General features: G+C 24.8%; 1 protein-coding gene across 2 annotated transcripts; it reads right to left on the reverse strand.

Annotated features, from left to right (window-relative positions):
* Positions 1 to 434: 434 nt before the first annotated feature.
* LOC145833866 (T-cell immunomodulatory protein-like) lies at positions 435 to 17,296 on the reverse strand. 2 transcript variants are annotated; one of them, XM_082941097.1, is made up of 11 exons: positions 17,220 to 17,296; positions 16,720 to 16,832; positions 16,155 to 16,245; positions 14,121 to 14,288; positions 10,984 to 11,155; positions 9,462 to 9,663; positions 8,024 to 8,181; positions 6,521 to 6,619; positions 3,407 to 3,746; positions 2,704 to 2,796; positions 435 to 1,044 (listed from the first exon to the last, which is right to left on the reverse strand). In XM_082941097.1, exons 1-11 carry the CDS (start codon positions 17,239 to 17,241, stop codon positions 586 to 588), a joined length of 1,917 nt encoding a protein of 638 aa, XP_082797223.1. In that variant the 5' UTR covers positions 17,242 to 17,296; the 3' UTR covers positions 435 to 585. The 2 variants fall into 2 exon arrangements, with proteins under 2 accessions (XP_082797223.1, XP_082797224.1); XM_082941098.1 differs by having other exon boundaries at positions 16,132 to 16,245.
* Between the last annotated feature and the right edge of the window lie 600 nt (positions 17,297 to 17,896).

The raw sequence follows: 17,896 nt of genomic DNA on the forward strand, positions 1-17,896 counted from the left end.
TTTATGTGTTGCCACTTCTGTAAACCTTTCATTCAAAATAAGTATAACTAAACTAAAAAACTTAAATTTTAAATAAGTATAAGTATTAAAAACATATATCAAGTATGATATAAAATAATAATTTACTGAAAAAATATTGAAATAAAAAAATCTCTTATTAAGCTACAAAAAAAACTCAAAACATTTAACTTTTATGATTATACTTTTGTCGTTGGAAATTTAGTTTATGTCTTCCGGAATTTTTGCTATTAAGTAAAGCATTGGAAATATAACAGATCTATTTCCTTAAAACTTAAACTATATTCAATTCTAATAGAAAAACAAAAATATTCATTATTAAAAAAAAACACTTATAAATAAATAAATTTCATGAAAAGTACTACGTAGAAAAAAATTAATTAAAATACTTTTAATACTGTAATCGCACTCAGTAGTACTCTAATCATGTTTTTTATTTGTAAATCATAACATACTAAACTTCAGTTTTGTAAAAAGTTTTCACAGTAATAAGTCCAAGAAACTTTAAAATATTCAAAAATCAAATTTGTTTTATTAACTAGAAGCTGTTGATGTCAATCTTTACATTTACATTGCATCAAAATGGAAGTTGTGCTTTTGGAGAATCTTTTCGCGTTTGTCTCTACGCATTTCAAGACAGTGAAGAACGCCTATAGCACAAGAAACAACAAAACAGACTCCAACAAAAACAAGAAGTGTTAGCATGAAATATCTTGAAGGCGTGACAATAATCTGTATCTTCCAACTATCTGGCTTGTCATGAGGCTCTGCTGTGATCAGAACCCTTGAATTTGGGATGAGCATCACAAATTTCTGTTCGTCTGGTTCGTAAGTTTGGTTGCCAGTAGGTTTGTGTTTTAGATTACTTGGTAGTAATTTCTCAGGCAAAAGAGGAACTGGCAGCCTAACTTTAATGCTGTCAACAAAGTTAGGGAGTAAGCCCAATCCAAAATCAACATTGGGTGGAAGAAGCGCATTGTGTGAAGATTGTGTTAGTTGAGCAACAGTTGATATGACGTTCTTTCCCTATAATTATTATAATTATACACTCTATTTAGTTAATTTAATTTATATTATTTAATTTTTTCTTTTTTGTTTTACGCAAAAAGTATTTTGCTGAAAGAGCTCATCAGTGCTTAAATTAAAATTCAGAAAAAGTATAGTTGAAAGTCATGGAAAATAATTTTTGCTTTAAAAATAGTTATTATACTTGAATGTAAACAAAAACAACTTTACTTTAAAACAAAACAGAACTAAATCACTATCTTAAGTTTAAAATTAAATGAATAATTTAGTAATAAGTGGAAAAATTGTAACTTTTAGAAAACTATAGATATAATATTAACTGATTCTTTATAAGCATGTATGTATGAGGTTCAGAAATTTCATTTTTTGGTTTAAGATAAACAGCTGTTTAACTGAAGATAAATAAAAATCTAAAAAGTCTTTTACAAGTTAGTTTAATGCTATTGTGTTATTTTGCAAATTTGTTTTTTTTCAAGTTGTAGTTTAGTTAAAAATAGCCAGAAAAAATTAGAATTAACTTAAGTTTAAATTTTCAAAGGAACACAATGGCATTAAAATTATGACATACTCTTTAGATTTCTATTTTTTTCAATTAAACAGCTAAACAATCATACTGTTTTTTACAAGATGAGTAATTTCATAAAACATTATTATAAAGCCAAATGTGTTAAAAAGAAATACAAAATCCCAAAAAACATAAAATTAAATCTCATCAAAAATATTCTAATGTTGAAGCAATTAAATAGGGTCAAATTTAAAACTACACTAAAAAATAAATGTTTTAAACCTACAAACAATTTATAATATACTTTGTAACTTCTAAACTTAAGTTTAATGAATGGTTATACAATAAGATATACAAGACACACAATTTCATTAAAACTAAATATATTTCGAGCAATTCTCATCAGTAATTAATAATTCAACTTGTGCAAACAGTTATAATCTATTTAGATTTGAAATTATTAAAACTTGTAGTAATGTTTTCGATTTGATTAAATTAGAAGCCATTTGTATTTTGTTAAGAAAACCTGTTTTATGTAATCAAAAATATTTTGACTATACTGTTTCTTTGTTTTTGTAATATTTTATAAGGGTTGTTTTTATTTTACTTATGTTTAGTTTTACTGTAGATCAATTATAATGTAAGTAAGCTTAAATGATTTTGACTCGTACTAATTGCTTTTGTCTTTTATTAATCTCTTGATTACTTTATTATTATTTGATTACTTGGTTACTAATAATTTTGTAAAATCTAGTTACTTGTTAGCTTTGTACTCTACTGATGAGAATTGCTCGAAATATGTTTAATTTTATTGAAATTGTGTGTCTTGTATATCTTATTGTATAATTACTGGTCACTTAAGTTTCAATAAGAAATGATTATTTGAATAACTTAATAATACATTTTTTAGCATTAGCTCTTAATCTGTAATATTGAAGTTTTAAAAACAAGAAAGAGTTAATTCGATTTTGAGAAAATAAAGTTTTTTTAAGTTAGATTTTTTAAATAAGAATTTAAATTTTGAACACAACTTTCTTTGGGTAAAAAGTGCGAACTCAAGAGGAAGGTGACAATACTTTTTTTTCTTAAGATTATTAACATAAAAAACACTCTTTTAAAATTAGATAAAAAAAATAAATAAAGGTTTAACTAACTTGTGGATCAGTAGTGTCACATATAACAGTACTTCCAGGTGTTGGTAAATAAAACTTTTGTGTTTTAGATGAAGATGCTGAGCTCCCTAAAACCTTTAAAATAAATTCATATAAACTATAAGAATTTCAAGTAAAGCATCAGACATTTTTAATGTAAATTTTGGTTTTTATTAAATTTAATTTATACTTTTAACAAGTGGTCTTCATAAACATTTGTGTTCAATGAAATCATTTAACTGTGCACAAAAAATTTAATGTAATTAAATTATTTCTTAATTGAAGTTAGTTTTTTTCTTTTTCTATTAAAAAAGCTTATATCTAATATGAAAGAATTTCAACACTTTATTTATTAAGAAACTTGAAACATAAAAAAATAATTTTCAATATAAGTCATGTGAATTTAAAGTCTAGTGTGTACAGAATTTGTTTTAAAGTAATTGAATGTACACAGCTTTAGAATAAGTGGAAGACAACTGATCTTAACAATTTTAAATTTGTAAAATTAACTTAAATAGAATACTGATGTTTAAGTTTAAACTAACCTTAAATAAAATCAAGATAAATTTCTAAGAAAAAGACAATTTCAATATATCAAACAAAAGTTAATTGAGAACTTTTTAAACCTAAATTGAGAACTAAAACTAAAGTTAATTATTTACATTTAAAGTAGTTTCATAAGAATTTTACTTATAAAAAAACTAACAACAATATTTATAAAACAGTCGTCAATGTTTATTTTGTTTAAATAAGCTCTTGTAACTATGTTAACATTGGGATATGACCCAACAACATCTGTTGTTAATATATCCAATGCACCATCATCATTTACATCAGCTAAAGTAGCTAGAATAGTTGAATCCTTTGTTTTAACTTGCATGCCTAACTTTAGTGACCTCTGTGCATCATTGCACCATGTATCTTCACAAATTCCTCCCTGCAAAATCACCGCATTTCCCTTTTCGTTGCCCATTATAGATACCACATCGACAAAGCCATCATGATTAAAATCACCACATACTAATCTTATTGGGTGGTTCAATTCACTGCAAATTTAATACTTTTCAAGAGTTTTAATATTCATGTAAGTAAACGTATTCAGGGTTGCCACGCAGAATTTCTAAATTTAGCCTGAATTTTACCTTTCCCTTAGGTACGCGTTTTAAGTACGCATTTTCAGCTAAATACGCATTCTGAGTACGCATATTTTGATAGGTACGTATTTTAGGTACACATATTTTGACAAGTACTTATTTTAGTACGCACTTCTTGTTCCAGGGTTGCCACAGATCAAGCTGAGAAAATTTTCCTGACTTTTTACTAAAATTTTCCTGACTTTTCTAAACCAAACTCTTAATTTAAACTTATTCTAAAATTCATAATCAAACACTTGAAACTATCTAATGCATTTAATCTTATTTTCATACAGGTTATAACAACAGTTTTTTATGCTGAATTCATTCATCTAACTTCCCTTACATCACTTTAACCATCTGTGTATGATTGATGTATTTTCAATAACAACTCTATCAGCAAAATAAAGTCAGACTTAGCATAAAAGTTGTAAAATAACCTAGAAGGTAATATATATACATATCTTATAGTTAAAAATATATATCTAAAACATGTAATAGTTATATTAATTGTTCACTTAGTTTAAAATACTACATAAAGTCCTAAATCATTTAATATGAAATCCTTAAATTAAAAATTAATTAAAAAAGAATATACTTAAGTAACTTAGCAAATTCATGCAAAAGTAAACTATACATCAGTTATATAAAATATTTCCTCTTATCATTTAGTATAAAATTTGTAACAAATAAATGCTCTCTTATCTATTTTAAAAACTTAAGTTTTTATATAAAAAAACACAAATTAATTAACTTCTAATGGAATATACCTCTCTTATAACTTATTATTTAACTTTTAAGAACTTAAAAAATTTATAAAGAGGTATAGTATACACATAAACTTGTTACATAAAAAACTAAACTTAGTGGTTAATTATAAATAACTTAATTATTTACTTAAAAAAAAACATTTTGATTCTAAAATTCTGCAAGATAAACTTTTGTGTATATATCACAGTTTTACTATAGAAAAATCCTAACCAAATATCATTAATACTAAAAAGCATACAAAAACTGCTTGTTCAAGTAGGGTAGTTGTTCAATATGTTAATAGAAAAATTTTGCAGTTTTATAAAGGATATTTTATTAATTTATATCAGAGGAAGGCATTGGAAATTAAATAATTTTGTAAACTTAAAGTAAAGTTGTGCACTTTAGTCTGAGAAAAAAAAAATTAATTGTCGTTTACCATTAGAAGGCTTTAGAAAAAAAGGAGTTTTGTAAATTTAAACAGACAATATCTTTTTTTTTTTTAATTTTGTCAAACTCTTTTCTTTTGTCTTTTTTTTTTTCTGACTTTTCCTGACCTTGTGGCAGCCCTGTTATTCAGTACACATTTTTGAACCAAAATAAAAACTTTCTGTCAGGTTTTTGCTATATTTAGACTTTTAATTCTTAGTTAAATCAAACTAAATCATAATTAATTCTGCAAAACGAAAAATGGTGTTAAAATCTAATAATTTTTAATTAACTTCGTTAAAACTTAAAAAAAATTATATCATGATTTATACTAAAAAAATTAGTCATGATCTTACATAACATATTTAAATAAACCTTACAAAAACAAATGAAAATAAAGAAAACAACACATGTGACGAAATAGTAACTATAATTCATAAACAAGCGTAAGGCTATTTTTTTAAATATTTAATTTAAACTAGTGAACTATTGATGAAATCATATACATAAAAAATAAAACTCTAACTAAGGAACAGTTTAGAGTGTAAATGTCCGAAAAAACAGTTTAAATACTATAAACTGTAAATAAATAACGGTAAAAAATATAACGTTTACAAAGAAAACAAAGCTTGAAACGAAATATATAGGTAAACATTGGCTGAAAAACGTGAAAAAACCCCAACTATTTTAATACCTTTTTCATTTAAGAAATCAAACTAATCTCTTTATCTAAGCTAGCAATTTTGCGTTTTGCCTTCTCGCGCTGTTTCTTCAAATCTTGTAACTCTAGTTTTCTAACATCTTCCTTCTCACTTTCTTGCTTTCCTTTTTTCCTATCAAATTTTTTGTTTTCTTTATTCTCTCAACCAGTCATGATAGCGCTCTCGTGCACACCTTACCAATATTTTCAGTTGTAATAACTTTAGTAAACTCTCCTGTTATGGTTTGAGCTGGAACTTTTGCATGTGGTCTTTAATGCAACAACAGTTTTTTATTGCAGGTTGTCATTCAACAGACTCATGTTAGAATAAAAGCGTTCAACTTCACTTTGGCTATGAAATTAAAGCAGGACACATTTTATAGCAATAGAAAGATTGTTATAAAAAGGCTATTTTATTTATTTCACCATTTGAAGGCTTTGGAATTTAATGACTTTGTAAGTAAATTTTTAGGGAAATTTTGCAATTTTAGTATGACTTTACCATTTAACAGCTTTGAAATTGAGGAATTTTGTAAATTAGAACTGACAAATTCTGACATTTTGACTTACAAAACTGACTTTTTACCATTTTAATCTAAAAAACTGACTTAGCCTGACCCGTGGCAACCCTTATAAAAATACAGTAACTTTGTATCACTAATGAATATTTTATTTATAATATGTATGATAACTTGTAAAAGACTTTCAATGTAGAACTTATATTTTCAATATGTAATAATTATTTTTTTTATTATATACAATATTTAATACACAAAATTGTGTTATAGTAAAAGTATGTATTACAAACTTATCTTCTTCATTATAAATGAAATTCCAATCACTATTTCCAATATAAGCAACTGACCACACTTTATTTATATAAACTAAAACTTTGCTTTGGGTGCACCTACAAAATGTATATTTTTAAACTTATTAGTTTATATTATACCACTAATAAAACTGTGATAATTAAAAAGTAGTAATTGATATTATTGAAAAATATTTAAAATAAATCTATATTCAAAATAGTATTAAAGACTCTAAACAACAAGCTACTGTCGGTAGATATTTCAATTTGTTTAACAGGACGTAGTTTTCAAGCAACAAAATACTAGTTGTTGTAAAAATAACTAGTAGTTACTTAGGCTATCTTCAGCAAAGCTGAGATGTTACGCCATCATTCAATAAGCACTAGACTAAACCACCCACAAACAATTTTTTAGCTGTGCCCACAAACGAACGCTTCAGTGCAAAAGCACTTAATCACGTTTGGCTTTAACATTAAAACAGCTAAGCGTGACTATGTCTACCTTATGAGTCCAATTACGGACGAAACTAGATTGCAAATTGTCACAAGAAGGATAATCAAAATATAAAATGATAACTTGACTGATTATTTAAACTTTTTTCAAAATTAAAGTTCTAGAAACTAGTCTATTGATTTAGTTAGCACTTAGTGTGTAATATAACTAGGACATCATAGCATATTTGAGATCGGCTGCTGAATTATACAGGATTAACACTTTTTGTAGCAAAAATACGCCTGAATGACTATAAACCAAGAATGTTGCAAGCTCAAAAAAGTTACACATCAAAAAAAAAACATCTACTGACTTGTGATGACGTCATAGCAAATACAGAGCAATTTAAACTACCTCAAATAGAATTGTACTTTATAGCAAAGTATGCAGTTATGTTAAAACTAAAAAATAAGATGTTGAATTATGAGACATAACTGGATACAAGGTAGTTTATGTTGCTTTGCACGCACTATGACACCTTACGTATTGCTACTAATGTACACATAGAAAAAATTAAGACACAAAAAATACTAAAATAACCTGAGATAATTTAGCTTGAGTTCTTCAAAAAAGCTCAAAAAAATTCAAAACAAACTTAATTAGCCTAATTATTTGTAACCCTGATTATATAAAACAAAACAATATATTATAAAAACGTTAGTAACATCTTAAAGTAAATATTTGATACAAAATGCTTTCCAGCTAAAATAACTCCAACAGATTATACGTCAACTTTACAAAGTAATTTTTTTTTTACTTCTTATTATCATACCTATTAGTGTCGATGCGTGATGACGTCATAGGGAAGTCGGGAAAGATTAATTACCTTTTAGTAGTTTGCTCTTATACTCTCATATTACTCTTTTTTGCAGTTTTAAGGTGTCTGAATATTTTAATATCAAATAAAACAACATTCGACGTAGCTTATATTGCTCTGGACCTATTGTGACGTCATCACGCGTCCATTTGTAATTAGCCATAAACGTTAGTAATAACATAATGAAACAAACTTTTTGTCCTTTAACATGCATACAGGAATGATCAAATCAATCTTTCCATCTCCATTGAAATCACAATAAGAAGTTTGCCCAGTCTTATAACTTTTATTTTGAGTATAGACGTTAGGTAAACTAATATCTTGACTTTTGTACAAGCCTGTTCCTCGAGACTGGAAACAACTTTTTTTAAATTAAACTCAACTTATTAGTTTATTTTAATATATATTCCTTTATAATAACTAAATGTAAGACTTTAGAAGTGTATACTTGCATATAATGTTAGCAAGATTGATAGAAAACAAAATTGGAAACTACTACTTGAAACAATATTGAAAAAATCAAAGAAAACAGTGGTGAAACTCTATCAGAGTCAAAGCCTGAAATTTAATGTGCCGTAAGACAATCTCAAGTTAACATAAAGTTTTTATTAAACCACTTCGATCATAAGACCACAAGCTTTTGGTAGACTGAAACCAGAGTTTCGTTTTTATTTTAAATCAGGTGCAACAAAAAACTTGCGATCTTCGGTCATTAAACAGTTTATGATGTTTTACCATAAAGCTACCGTTTGCTGGCATAATTAGTTACATCAGACTAGTTGCCGTACAATGTTTTATATATTGGGGTACACGACTATTCAAATTCGGGCAATTCAAGTTCTGACAATTTAAATTCTTTAAAAAAAAATGTTTAAAGTGAACAGTAACAACATAAAAGGTATTATATACTTTTTTGAAATAAAAAAAAAAGCTTGTGGGTCTAACTAATACCTACAATACAATTTTTTTAAGTTTGAAAAATTTTAAACATTTTTTGAGATATGGCCAAAGATTTTTTTTTAAATAAAGTAGTTTTAGGAAACTTCTAAAATTACTTTTAGTATTAAAACAATTAACATTTTACCATTACAATCTTATTAACTAGACCCACTACAGTCTCTTTCTTTTAAATATTTATTACTTTTTGCGTTGTGGCCGTTTAAACACTTTTTTTAAGAATTTGAACTGTCCAAATTTAAATCGTCATGTAACTAATTCATTTTCTACTTGGCAAGACAGCTGGTACGCTAATTTTGCAATACGATCAAAGAAAATATCAGCAAAAGTCTATAAGAGTCAAAGTCTGCACTGTTATTATTGAAAAAGTAACAGACTTACGTAAAACTTAGTGGTCTTGAATTATATTGTATAGAAAGATCAATAAAATTTTAAATTGCTTTAGTTTAAACGTCGTCTTAAATAAATATATTTTTTCAGTGTTTGTCCTTTTAACTGTACTTTAGCAACACAACTGTTTTTTTTAAATTAGAGTCAACTTACGTAACAAAACGTAAACATTTTGTATTAAGCATTAATCGAATCTAAAATAATTATATTGAACCATAAAAAACATTGTACCCAATCGTAAAAACGTTCAAATAAACAAATAAATGCTAATAATATAATTAAACCTCCCATTCTTCAATTATTAGATGATTTTGGTTGTCCTTAGCAGTTAGCATAAGCTTGCTATCAGGTTCTCCATTAAAGGATACAATTGCATGAGAGTGAGGAATGTATAATGATCTTAAATCAGTCTCATTAAGTTCGAGGTTATAAATATCAAATTCAAAATTTTCTGGATTTTCGACAGTTTTACCCAACCAAAATTGCCTACAATTTTTAAAAGAAATGTAACTAAAGTTAATTGATAGTTTTATATAAAAGAGTTCATTAAAAAGACATAAGTTGTGATTATAAAACTAATAGTAAATGTTGTTATCATAAATGTAACATGGAAAACATTATGACAAAAACGTCTATTTAAACAAAAACTTAATTTAATGGATGAAAAATATATAATGTATCTAGTTAACTATTATATGATACGTTTTGTTATATCTAAACGCATTGAAAAATAAAAAACTTTTATAAATTCTACATTTTAAGATTATTTAATATACTACATTTATTAAATTGTTTTCATAGTTGAAAATTTTGATTAAAAATTGAGTTTGAAGGTACAACATTATATACAATTTTTCTGAAATCCCTAAAATTTACTTCCTTAAAAGTGCACGAAAATTTAAATTTACACAGTTCAATTTCTAACATTTCAAATTTTAATAATGCTCAGTTACGGTGAATTATCTATTAAGTTTAAAAAAAAAATTACATCATAATTTTATTAACTAGACCTACATAAGCACATTTTTATTTTTTTATTCTTGAGACATGGTTAGAATAAGTTTTTAAACTTATAAAAAAATAAATTTTTTGGTAATTGTAATTTTTTTTTCTAACAATATTTTTATAGTTTTTTACTATCATAATCTTAATAATTAAACCTTATGAGTTTTTTTTTTCAAACTTAAATTACTTATTAAGATGTAGTGCCTTGTTTTGTTTTTTTATGTTAACGGTTAGAATTTAAATTTTTGTGCACTCTTAAGTAAATAATTGTTGTAGAGATAAAATGACGAAGTAGTACTAGGTCAGAGTATCCAAAACTAATTTTTATTAACACTCCCTTGGCAGATATTTAAAAACTAATTGACCCCCTTTATTAGATATTGCCATTTTACTAGTAAATTACTAATTCACATTTTACAGCCTTACCAACTAATTGTTGATGGTCAAAGTATTGTTTAAAGTAGGGGTGGGCAACGTACGGCCCGCGGGCCGGATCCGGCCCGCTAAACATTTTCAAACTTTATATGAAATCCGGTCAGCGAATGTAAATATTACAAAATTTGCACAAAAAATTTTTTATGTTGCCCACCCCTAGTTTAAAGCGTACTAAAAAACAAACACATATTGCTGCAATTACAGTTTAAAACTAATTTTATTTTAATAAGTAATAAAATTTTAGTAGGCAGTCCCTATTTACAAGGTAAAAAGCTAAACTTTTAAAAATACTCTTTTTTGTTTAATTAATTTTATGATTGGAGTAGTTAGGTATTTAGTAAAGCTTTAAAATAAACTAAGAAAAACCTTTTTTCATTTGAAAGAACAACAAATAAATCGCTATTTCCATCTAAATTAGCTTCAACGAGAAGCGGCTCATCAATCATAGACACGTTAGACTTGAAAAGAAAGTTTTTGTTCCAACTGTAATGGTCTTTTCCCCATAGAATTTCAATATTGATTAAATCGTTGTTTTCACCTAAGCAAAATATTTTTCAATAAAAACTAAGAGAAAAATATAGACATCTTATACATAAATTAGTACTTTTTACAATAGTTTAGTGAGATTTAATTGGAAGTTTTTATATAAATAATGAGTTGAATTAATAAAAGCATACCTTTTATTAATCTGTTAACCATAAGCACTTAAATTTAATTAAAATAAAATTTTACATACTTAGTATTATATCTTTCAGGATTGCCACGCAAAACTTAGTAAATTTATCCTTAGTTTTCAAAGCCGTAAAATGGTAAAAAATTAACAAAATTTCCTTTAAAATCGGACTAAAATTGCAAAATGTTTCTAGAAACATGTTGAACTATTACCCTATTTGAACAAGTAGTTGTTGTATGTCATCTTTTTAGTATTGATGATCTGTGGCAAAGACAATTCTATAGTGAATTTTATATTTTGCCTGATTTAGCCTGACTTTTACCTTTCCCTTAGGTACGCGTTTCAAATACGCATATTTTTATAGGTACATATTTTGAGTACACATATTTTGACAAGTACACATTTTAGTACGCACTTCTTATTCAGTACACATTTTTGAACCAAAATAAAAAATTTCTGTCAGGTTTCTGTTTTATTTAGACTTTTAATTATTAGCTACAAACTTTCTAATGAGTAGCTGTTGTGGTCAGAATGTGTACTTCAGCGAAAGATAACTGTAATAATAATTTATTGGAATGTAAAAAGAAAAAATACAAACTTAATTAAAAAAAAAATTGCATTGAACTAGGTATGCTTTTTTCTCACTGCCTACCTTTTTGCAAATAATCTCTAAGTGTCACAAATATAAAGTAAACTACTGGCAAAGAACTTTTAATGAAAATACTCAAACTAAATCATAATTAATTCTTTAAAACGAAAAATGGTATTAAAATTTAAACATTAGTAATTAACTTCGTTATGACTTTTTAAAAACTATATCATGATGTATACTAAAAAAAATAGCTACGATCTTACATAAAGTATTTAAATAAACGTTACAAAAACAAACAAAAATATAGAAAACATAACATGTAATGAAATAGTAAGTATAAGTACTAAACAAACTTAAGGCTCTTTTTTAAAACTTTTTTTTGTAAATATAAATTTTAAAATAATGTACTATTCATGATATCATGATGCGTAAAAAATAAAACTCTAACTAAGAAACATTTTAGAGTACAAATGTCCGAAAAAAACAATTTAAATAGTATAAACCGTAAACTAATAAGAGTAAAAAACATAACGTTTACAAAAAAAACCAAGCTTGAAACAAAAAATATAGGTAAACATTTGTTGAAAACTTAATACTTTCTCATATTATTTAAAATAAAACCTTGAAATTAAAAATCTAATATATACTTTTCTACTTTTCCTTACTTCACAAAATTAATAACAATTATAATTATGTAAATCATACATCTGTTTTACAAAATACTTCCTCCTTTTATTTATTATGAAATCTTTAAAATACAAAAGCTATTAAAACAATCTACTTTTACTTATTCATAAAATTCAAATAACTCTGAAAAAAAATATAAAGAGGTAAACCATACACTTAAATTTGTTACATAAAATACTAAACTAAGTGCTTTATTATAATAATCTTAATAACTTACTTAAACAAAAAACTGTCTGATTCTAATATTTTTTGCAAAATAGACTTTTGTGTACATATCAAAGTTTCACTATAGAATTGTCTTTGCCACAGATCATCAATACTAAAAAGATGACATACAACAACTACTTGTTCAAATAGGGTAATAGTTCAACATGTTTCTAGAAACATTTTGCAATTTTAGTCCGATTTTAAAGGAAATTTTGTTAATTTTTTACCATTTTACGGCTTTGAAAACTAAGGAGTTTTGTAAACTTGAACTGACAAATTCAGAAATTTTGCCATTTTAACCAAAAAAACTGACTTTTGGTCATTTTGACCCCAAAAACTGACTTAGCCTGACCCGTGGCAATCCTGATCTTTATAGATTTACATAAACATGTTTAGTTGTATACTTTTTAAAGTTGTTAATTATGTATTTTATTAAAGCATTTTAAAACTTATACAAACTATAAAATGTTGATCTAATACTTCAACTATATGACATGTCAAAAAACTTATTAAAACTCAAGTGTTAATAAATTTATTCTACTTTTCAGTTGAACTTGGTCTAAATTACAAACTTATATCAAATATTATAAGAATATAATACAATCTTAAAACTATAAAAATGCTTAATGGCATTAGAACCATTAAAGGTCCAAATATAACTTAAGGCCATATGGGTTTTTTTTTAATTTGATCTTATTTTTTAGAGTTTTAACTAAGCTATAAGTAGGTTTTTACAGATTTTTAGTTTTCAAAAAAAAATTGAGATATAGCCAGTTAAAGTCAAAGAGTAAAACAGGTTCTAAATGGGAAAACAAAACTAAAACATTTAATAAAAAAAAATCAAAAAATATATATCTCCTCATAAACTTTTCAAGATAAATACCTCAAATTTTTTGAAAATGTTCTTTGGAATATTTATAAAAGTCTCCAGTAGGGTTTTTTTTTTCTAATTTTTTTTTCTTAAAAAAAAATATTTTTTTGTTTTTTTAGCCATAACTTTGTTTTTAATCAAAATTTATATATTTAGTTACTACAAATTTGTTTAAATATTTCAAGGAACACTTCCTGAAAACTGAGTTAATTATTTAAAAAGCGTACAAGAAGATAGGTTTTTGGTTTCTTCTATTATTCACCCTTCTAGTTTTCTCCTCCAGAAGGAGCCTATTGTAACCTCCAATTTTTACCAGCTATATTTAAAAAATTAGGTTAAACATTAAAAATCTGTAAAAAGAAACTTGTATTCGATATGAATACCTTTTCGTTTAAAACATAAAATATTACTCTTTGAAAACTTTTCAATATTATAGAATAACACATTATAGTTGTAATAACAAGATTTTAAACCATCTGAATAGACTATAAGCAAATCCATCTTTTTATCTCCATTAAAGTCTGCAGGAACAACACTTTTTGCACCAACTCTACCTAATTCAATTGTTTCAAAATCGTCAAGCTCATTTGTCTTTACTTGCATACTTTTTGATTTTAAGATATGTAATTTAGACTTGTCACCTAAACGATTAATTGGTACATTACAAACTTAAAGTTTCTTTTTTATTTAAACTTGGAATCTAGATATGCAAAATGTTTTTAGTGAAATTACTAATATAACTTCTAAGTTCATTTGTTTTAATTACACAACTGAAAAAATATATCTGACTATATTTTATGTTTGAAAAAAAAAGTTTTATAATTTTTATCTTTTTTAGCATTGTTATCATATATTTGAATGTTTACTTCTGGAGAATTTTAAAGTCTTGTATATAAAACATTTTTTATTTAAAAGTTATACTTGTTTTTTGCATAAATATGAAAACCAAAATTTAGGTATACTAAAACCTTTTAAATCAGTGGAGAATATTAATTATTTAATTAAGAAAATATTTTAAAACATTGTTATAAAATCATCTTTTTATCAACTTCACATAAAATATCATATATCAAGCAATACCTTAAAATGTTTTTCCTATTTGTAAAAGTTAACTTTAAATAGGATAACCTTAAGATTTTTATGAAACCCAATTTCAATGTTTCTTAAAAATTGCTTCCACTTACAAGCTTATAGTATAAAAAAAGATATAAAGTCTTTAATCTGCTACACCTTTTAGCCTTACAAAATTGTTTAACAATGTTAGCTTTTTACAATTTTTATACAAGTAAAACACAAAATAAGACATTGCATAAAATTTCAAGTATAAGTAGAAATTAAGTGAGCTTTAACTTTTTTATAATATTTTTTTTTTTTGTTTATCACATAAAATATACAAAAATACTAATAAAAGTATAAGCTTCTTATATATTTTTTGTTTTGTTTTATGAGATATGGCTAAAATCATTTTTTAAAGTCATTAATATATTTATAGTAAGTTTTATTAGTTGATAAGTTTATCTTTTTTTTTAATGTCATAATCTTATTAATTGAAACTACATGAGAAATTCTTATATTTTTTAAAATTTAATTACTTTTTGAGATGCAGCCCATTAAATCTGTATAGGAATTTGAAGTGGCAGAACTTTTGCAATTTGAAAGTCAGTAAACCAACAATTTTGTGTAGTACTTGTTTAGTATAAAGATTGGAAACAAATAATACTATTTTTTTTATCAAGGAAGCACTAGATAAAAAAATTAACAAACTCTTTTCAATTATTATTGTTTGTAACTTAACTTTAAGTTTAAACTTTTAAGTAATAAAATAATAAAAATGGTTATGACACAAACTATAGCTGTCAATTTTATGTACAGTTAATAATGAAATAATGTATATATGCTTTAGATACTTAAACCTCAAATAATGTTGATTAAAACTTACAAAAATATAAACTATTTTCATAATTAAAAAAAAATATATACAAAGATTTAGGACAACAAATAAAAATACAGTAAGTTGATAATAATGATAATTGATTGGGTTGGTCAAATAAAAATCTACTGCTTCTTGTGAACAATTAAAACGCATGGTAATATTACTTGTCTATAATTATTATATATAACACATGGAGCTCCTAACTAGTTTAATTATTATATAATACTTAAATTTTATGACATCACTTTACTTTAAAAATTTATTGTTTAAAACAAAAACAATTACACTGTTACACTGCAAAGCAGATTTTTAAATTGCAAATCTTATTCAAATAGAATTACTTATTTTACATTCTATTTGAAAATCCGCTTTGCGGTGAAACATTGTAATTGTTTTTCTTTAAAATAATAAATCATTATTTTTTAATCTCCTAAGTGGATCGATTGCTGTGTCTAATAAATTTGTTTGAATCTCATAGATAAATTTACTTTACTGCATTACATAATAATAAGTTAGCAAATTATTAAAACATAAGGCATTATATTAAAAACCTTAATAATCACTCTTTACGAACTTGAAATAAGTATAAGATCAGAAGATCGGTCACCATTTACATCCATTAAAGCAGCTAATGTACCTTCATGTGATGTTTTTCCCCCAAATATCTGGAAGTTTAAAAATAAATAACACCAAAAAGTCAATACACATATAACAAAAAGGTGACACTTTTGAATAAAAATTGCTAAAAAGAGTCATTAACTTATAATAACCTAGCTAAACATTCTTACTTATTATGTTAAAATACAAGATATATTAATTCAATCTATGGTTGTAGGCAGTAAGACCAGTTTATACAATTTGTCTTATTTCTTAGACTTTTTAAAAAATTGCAATTTACTCAATTTTTAATTCAAAGTACTATTTGATACATACAATAGATCAAAATTTTACAACTCAATAGGTTCTTAATGGAAGGAGCAAAAATAGAATTTCAGTGAAAATCTCTCTTTTTTTATAGAAATTGAGCATTCATTTTTAAAGATGTTCAGTTCTATCTTTATGTTAATCTTAAATTTTCTTAAATAATACAAATAATCAACTTATTTACTTAAAATAGAACTTTAACTTAAAAAACTTACTGGTGCTGGCTCTCCAAAGACAAGATCAGACGAAGAAAAACAATAACAAATTGACATACATATTAATAAGATCTTTATTAAAGTGTGGGTAGTTTCCAAAAAACTTGTAGCCACTGTAAAAATATTTTCAATATAATTTGGTACTATTTCAAACTGAAATCATCTTATACTTCAAACTTTTTTGCTTAAAGTTAAAATATTACATTTGAAAGCAAAATGGTTTAAAAACACATCTAGAAGTTATAATAATATATATCTATATACCTATAAAGTTAAACTCCTTTAAGGTCCAAAATAAACATTTTCAAGTTTCTAAATTACTTAAAGATTCTTAGATAGAAAGTATTATAAATAAAGTGACTTAAACAAATGAAAATTAAATATTAATTTTTTTATGTTTCTTTTTGTTTACAAATATAAACTTAAATAATTATATCCCATCAAAAACTTAATCAAAAACTTAAAAAACAATATTTGTTATAATAAATCACACAACTTACTTTTATATTTTATTATTAGCATCAGCTACATTTCAGAGTGCAAATAGTCCATTTATCTTATACAATTAAAAATCTCTGTTTTCATATTATTTCAATAAAAAAAAATTAAGTTGTTTATTTCATCATCAAAACTACTATGTAAATAGTTACAAAAACACAGTTTTTTTTGTTATCAACTTGTTTCTTCGAACTTTTTAAATAAAAGGGTATAATTTAAACCTTAAAAGATAAAAATTAATATACAAAATAAAACAAAATAATAACATTTATAAGAAAAAAGAGTTTTTTGAAAAAAATCTAACCTGAATTAACAAAAAGACAGAATGAGTACAACTTAAACTGAGGTTATGGAATAAGCTTAAAATTTATTAAGGCCATAGAGGGGGTAAAGTACTTTTCTTACATGCATATCTTGTTTTAAAGATCTTTAAATTTGCTAGCAGTTGCTTTTTACTTCTTTGTAAAATTCAAATTAGTTTTTGACATATAATTGTACAAAGTTGGAAATTTCAATAGGTTCATTACAGATAGACTAAAGTAATTAAACTATTTCATTAAAAATCTATGCTTTGCTACATTGGTCAATTCTTCTAAAAATTTTTCAGTCTAATCTTAACTAAAAAATAAATATCTCTATTGAAATAATTCTTAAACTTTTTGAAACTATTTAAATATGA

This window comes from Thalia democratica, chromosome 4 (genome assembly GCF_965202585.1).
Source record: "Thalia democratica chromosome 4, ktThaDemo2.hap1.1, whole genome shotgun sequence".
Classification (NCBI taxonomy): domain Eukaryota; kingdom Metazoa; phylum Chordata; class Thaliacea; order Salpida; family Salpidae; genus Thalia; species Thalia democratica.